Source organism: Otolemur garnettii, unplaced genomic scaffold, assembly GCF_000181295.1.
Source record: "Otolemur garnettii isolate 467f Iridium unplaced genomic scaffold, OtoGar3 scaffold00018, whole genome shotgun sequence".
Classification (NCBI taxonomy): domain Eukaryota; kingdom Metazoa; phylum Chordata; class Mammalia; order Primates; family Galagidae; genus Otolemur; species Otolemur garnettii.
The window spans coordinates 23,931,765-23,935,766 of NW_003852413.1; the positions used below are offsets into that span (position 1 = coordinate 23,931,765).

A 4,002-nucleotide genomic window follows, 5' to 3' on the forward strand; every position below is an offset into this window, starting at 1 on the left:
CGTCAAAGCACACAGAAATCTCAAACTTTTGGGCTTAAGCCATTCTCCTGCTTCAGCCTCCCAAGTAGCTGGGACTACAGGCACCTGCCACAACACCGGCCATCTTTTATTGCAGTTGTCATTGTTATTTTAGTTGGCCTGGGCTGGGTCCAAACCCGCCAACTCCAGTGTATGCTACTGGCACCATAACCACTGTGCTACGGAAGCCGAGCCTAATTTTTCTTTTTTTGTAGAGATGGAATCTTTCTCTAGCTCAGGCTGGTCTCAGACTCCTGGCCTTAAGCAGTCATCCTGCCTTGGCCTCCCAAAATGCTAGGATTACAGGTGTGAGCCACTGTGCCTGGCCTATGTTTACTCTGTTTAAAAAAAAGTTTTGGCCAGATGCAGTGGCTTATGCCTCTAATCCTAGCACTATAGGAGTCTGAGGCAGGTGAATTCTTGAGCTCAGGAGTTCAAGACCAGCCTGAGCCAGAGCGAGACCCTATCTCTAAAAATATAGCCAGGCATTGTGGAGGGTGCCTGTAGTCCCAGCTACTCAGGAGGCTGAGGCAAGAGGATCACTTAAGCCTAAGACTTTGAGGTTCTGTAAGGTATGAGGCCAGGGCACTCTGTGGAAGGCAACAAAGTGAGATTCTCTTGAACAAATAAAAATAAAGAAAAATTTGTTTTATTTTTTAGATACAGAGTATTGCTATATTGCCTGGGCTGGGCTTGAACTCCTGGGCTCAAGTGATCCTTCCACCTGAGCCTCCAGAGTAATTTACTCTTTTCCCAGATTATAAATGTTAGGATAGGGCAGGGATATAGGCTGTATATAGAAAAGCTAAGACGGCTCGGCGCTGTGGCTCAAGCGGCTAAGGCGCCAGCCACATACACCTAAGGTAGCGGGTTCGAATCCCCAGCCCGGGCCGCCAAACAACAATGATGGCTGCAACCAAAAAATGGCCAGGCGTTGTGGCGGGCGCCTGTGGTCCCAGCTACTTGGGAGGCTGAGGCAGGAGACTCGCTTGAGCCCAGGAGTTGGAGGTTGCTGTGAGCTGTGATGCCAGGGCACTCTACCCAGGGGGATAGCTTGAGGCTCCGTCTAAAAAAAAAAAAAAAGAAAAGCTAAGACATTGGAGTCAGAGGTGGATTACATTTGCTTTTGGGCTTCTTACTGAGAGGAAAAGAAAGGCTAATGCCCAAAGTCCTAGGCATAATAATTTATATATAGTTCTTTGGGATAAACAATATTAAAAAAAAAATCTTTTAAAAAAGTTTGGATTTACAGGAAACAACGTAAGGGTAGTAGTAGCAGGTCCTCACATACCCTGCACTCAATTTCCCCTTTTATTAACATCTTAACATTAGTATGGTAAATTTGCAACAATTAATGAACCAATGTTGATACATTATTATTTTTTTTATCTTTGAGACAGAGTTTCACTATGTCTCCCTGGGTAGAGAGCCATAGCATCACAGCTCACAGCAAGCTCAAACTCTTTGGGCTTAAGTGATTCTCTTGCCTCAGCCTCCCAAGTAGCAGGGACTACAGTCACCCACCACAATGCCTATTTTTTGGTTATAGCTGTCATTGTTGTCTGGCAGGCCCGGGCTGGATTTGAACTCCCTAGCTCTGGTGTATGTGGCTGGTGCCTTATTTTCTTTGGGGGCAGAGTCTCACTCTGTTGCCCTCAGTAGACAGATTTGGCTACATAGCCCACAGCAACCTCAAACTTCTGGGCTCAAGAGATCCTCTTGCCTCAGCCTCCAGAGTAGCTGGGACTATAGGCGCCCAACTCAACTCCCAGCTAGTTTTTTTAGAGACAGGGTCTTGCTCTTGCTAAGACTGCTGTTGAACTCCTGAGCTCGAGGAATCCACCTACCTCAGCCTCCCAGGGTGGTAGGATTACAGGCACGAGCCACCTCGTCTGGCCCTATTATTATTATTTTACAAGACAGAGTCTTGTTTTGTTGCCCAAGCTGGTCTCCAACTCCTGGTCCGAAGCAGGGACCTCCAGCCTTGGCCTCCCAAAATGCTGGGATTACAAGCATGAGCCACACCCCCTTGCCTGATACATTATTATTAACTAAATTCCATGTTTTACTCAGATTTCCTTAGTTTTTCCCTAAAGTTCATTTTCCGTTCCAGGATCCCATTCATAATACCACATTACCTTTTGTCATCAGGTCTCCTTAGCCGTTTTGGCTATGACAGCGTCTCAGAGTTCTCTTGCTTTTGATAACCTTAACTTCAATTTCCTCCTCCTTCCCCCTGTATACAAGCAGTATGCAAGGCCAGGAGATTCTGGGAGGCCCGTCAGATTTGGAGGTATGGATGTGTGTAAAACTAACCACACCTCAGTGTCGCTTTACAGGTGTGGAAATGAGAACTCTGGTAACCCCAGGGGCTTAAGAGAACAAAAAATGGCCTGGAAAGAGGAAGAATCTATCGCAGAACGCCACACCCTTGCCGCACCTACTAACTAGAAGGTAACCAAAGGGTGTTAGCATCCGACTGAGAATCCCGATCGATGGTGACGTCATTGGGCGACGCCTAGTTGCAAGCAACCTGTCGGGCTCCCTAGGCCTCAGAGTCTCTGTGGTGCCTCAGCTCCTAGAATTCCTCCTTTAAAGGAGAGAAATTATGCAGGGCTATCTAGATTTGTTCTTTAGCTTCCTTAGCGCAAATACGGTCCCAGGCCGAAGAGCTACAATCGCCTGAAGACGCCGTGTTCCTTGCTGAATTCCTATTGGTTCGTATGTGTTACGCTCAGCCAATAGGAAACGAACTTCTTGATAAGTGTCAAAATGGCGACGCCTAGGCTCTAGAACTAGATTGTCCGGTAGGCTTGAATTTGAGGAGGTAGCGAATAAAAAGAAAATAGGAAATTATCGTTACAGGACTGGGGAAGGTGGAGAAAATAAAGAGAAAAAAATCTGGATCTGGGGTGGTGGTGGCTGAGGGACTCGGCTAAAGTTAAGGGCGTAATTAGGCAACCGAAACTGGATTAACCCGTTGTGACCCTCTGTGGTCTTTGAATTAGACTCTTTGATACCATCTTTTTAGTGTCCCAGTTCAAAGAAGGATGAGCCTGATGGGCTCTGTATCTTACCCCATTCCACCGATTTCTTTATTGTTCTTGCGCCTTGCTTAAACTTTCCCACATTGTCTACATTTTGTTAACTCTGCCGTCCCGTTTTCCTCAGAACCGCATCTCTGCTCTAGCTTCTTTTCCCCAACCTCGAGTCTGGTTGCCACCAGCCCCGCCTCCTCAGAGTGAAGTCATGAAGGTGGTGAACCTAAAGCAAGCCATTTTACAAGCCTGGAAGGAGCGATGGAGTGACTACCAATGGGCAATCAATATGAAGAAATTTTTTCCCAAAGGAGCCACCTGGGACATTCTCAACCTGGCAGGTCTCAAGTGAAGTGGGAAGGAAAGATGGGAGGGATAAGGAATAAACCTAGAAAGGTCATAATCACATTCTTACTTGTCATTTCCCTCGCAGATGCACTACTGGAGCAGGCCATGATTGGACCTTCTCCCAATCCTCTCATCCTATCTTACCTGAAGTATGCCATTAGTTCTCAGGTAAAGTGCCCCTTCCCCCCCACCTTCAAGGAGTGAGGGTTTTGGAGGTAAAAGACTTGGAGTGCAATTGTCAGCTTACATTTTGTAGGTTAATTTGTTTGAACAGATTGTTTCTCTGAGTTCTAGTCTTCCTTTAAAAATAATACTTTGTTGTGATGAATATTACATTCACTTACTTTATCAATAAATATGCTTGTATGTGCCAGACATTGCTAGGCCCTGAGGACAAGACCTGATCGCTATACACAAAGAACTTAGTGGGTAATAATAGATTTGTAAAATTAGCGGTCAATCACAGGATAGGTTATGATAAAGGCTAGGACAGAGTACAGAAGCTTCCCAACTTGTGATGGGGTTACATCCTGATAAACCCCTTATGAGTTGAGAATATTATAAGTTGAAGATTTATTCTGGCTCGGCGCTTGTGGCT

General features: G+C 45.9%; 1 protein-coding gene across 4 annotated transcripts in view; it reads left to right on the plus strand.

Moving 5' to 3' along the window:
• Positions 1-2,682: 2,682 nt before the first annotated feature.
• The window catches only part of MED24 (mediator complex subunit 24), a 31,280-nt gene continuing 29,960 nt past the window's right edge, over positions 2,683-4,002 (plus strand). For 2 of the 4 annotated variants that reach the window (XM_023511023.1, XM_003786406.3), the window contains exons 1-3: positions 2,773-2,825; positions 3,190-3,397; positions 3,490-3,572. In XM_023511023.1, coding sequence (XP_023366791.1) covers positions 3,268-3,397; positions 3,490-3,572 — 213 coding nt within the window. In that variant the 5' untranslated portion in view covers positions 2,773-2,825; positions 3,190-3,267. Of the gene's footprint in view, positions 2,736-2,772; positions 2,846-3,189; positions 3,398-3,489; positions 3,573-4,002 lie in introns of those variants that run through there. The other 2 variants (XM_023511021.1, XM_023511022.1) reach the window with 2 other exon arrangements.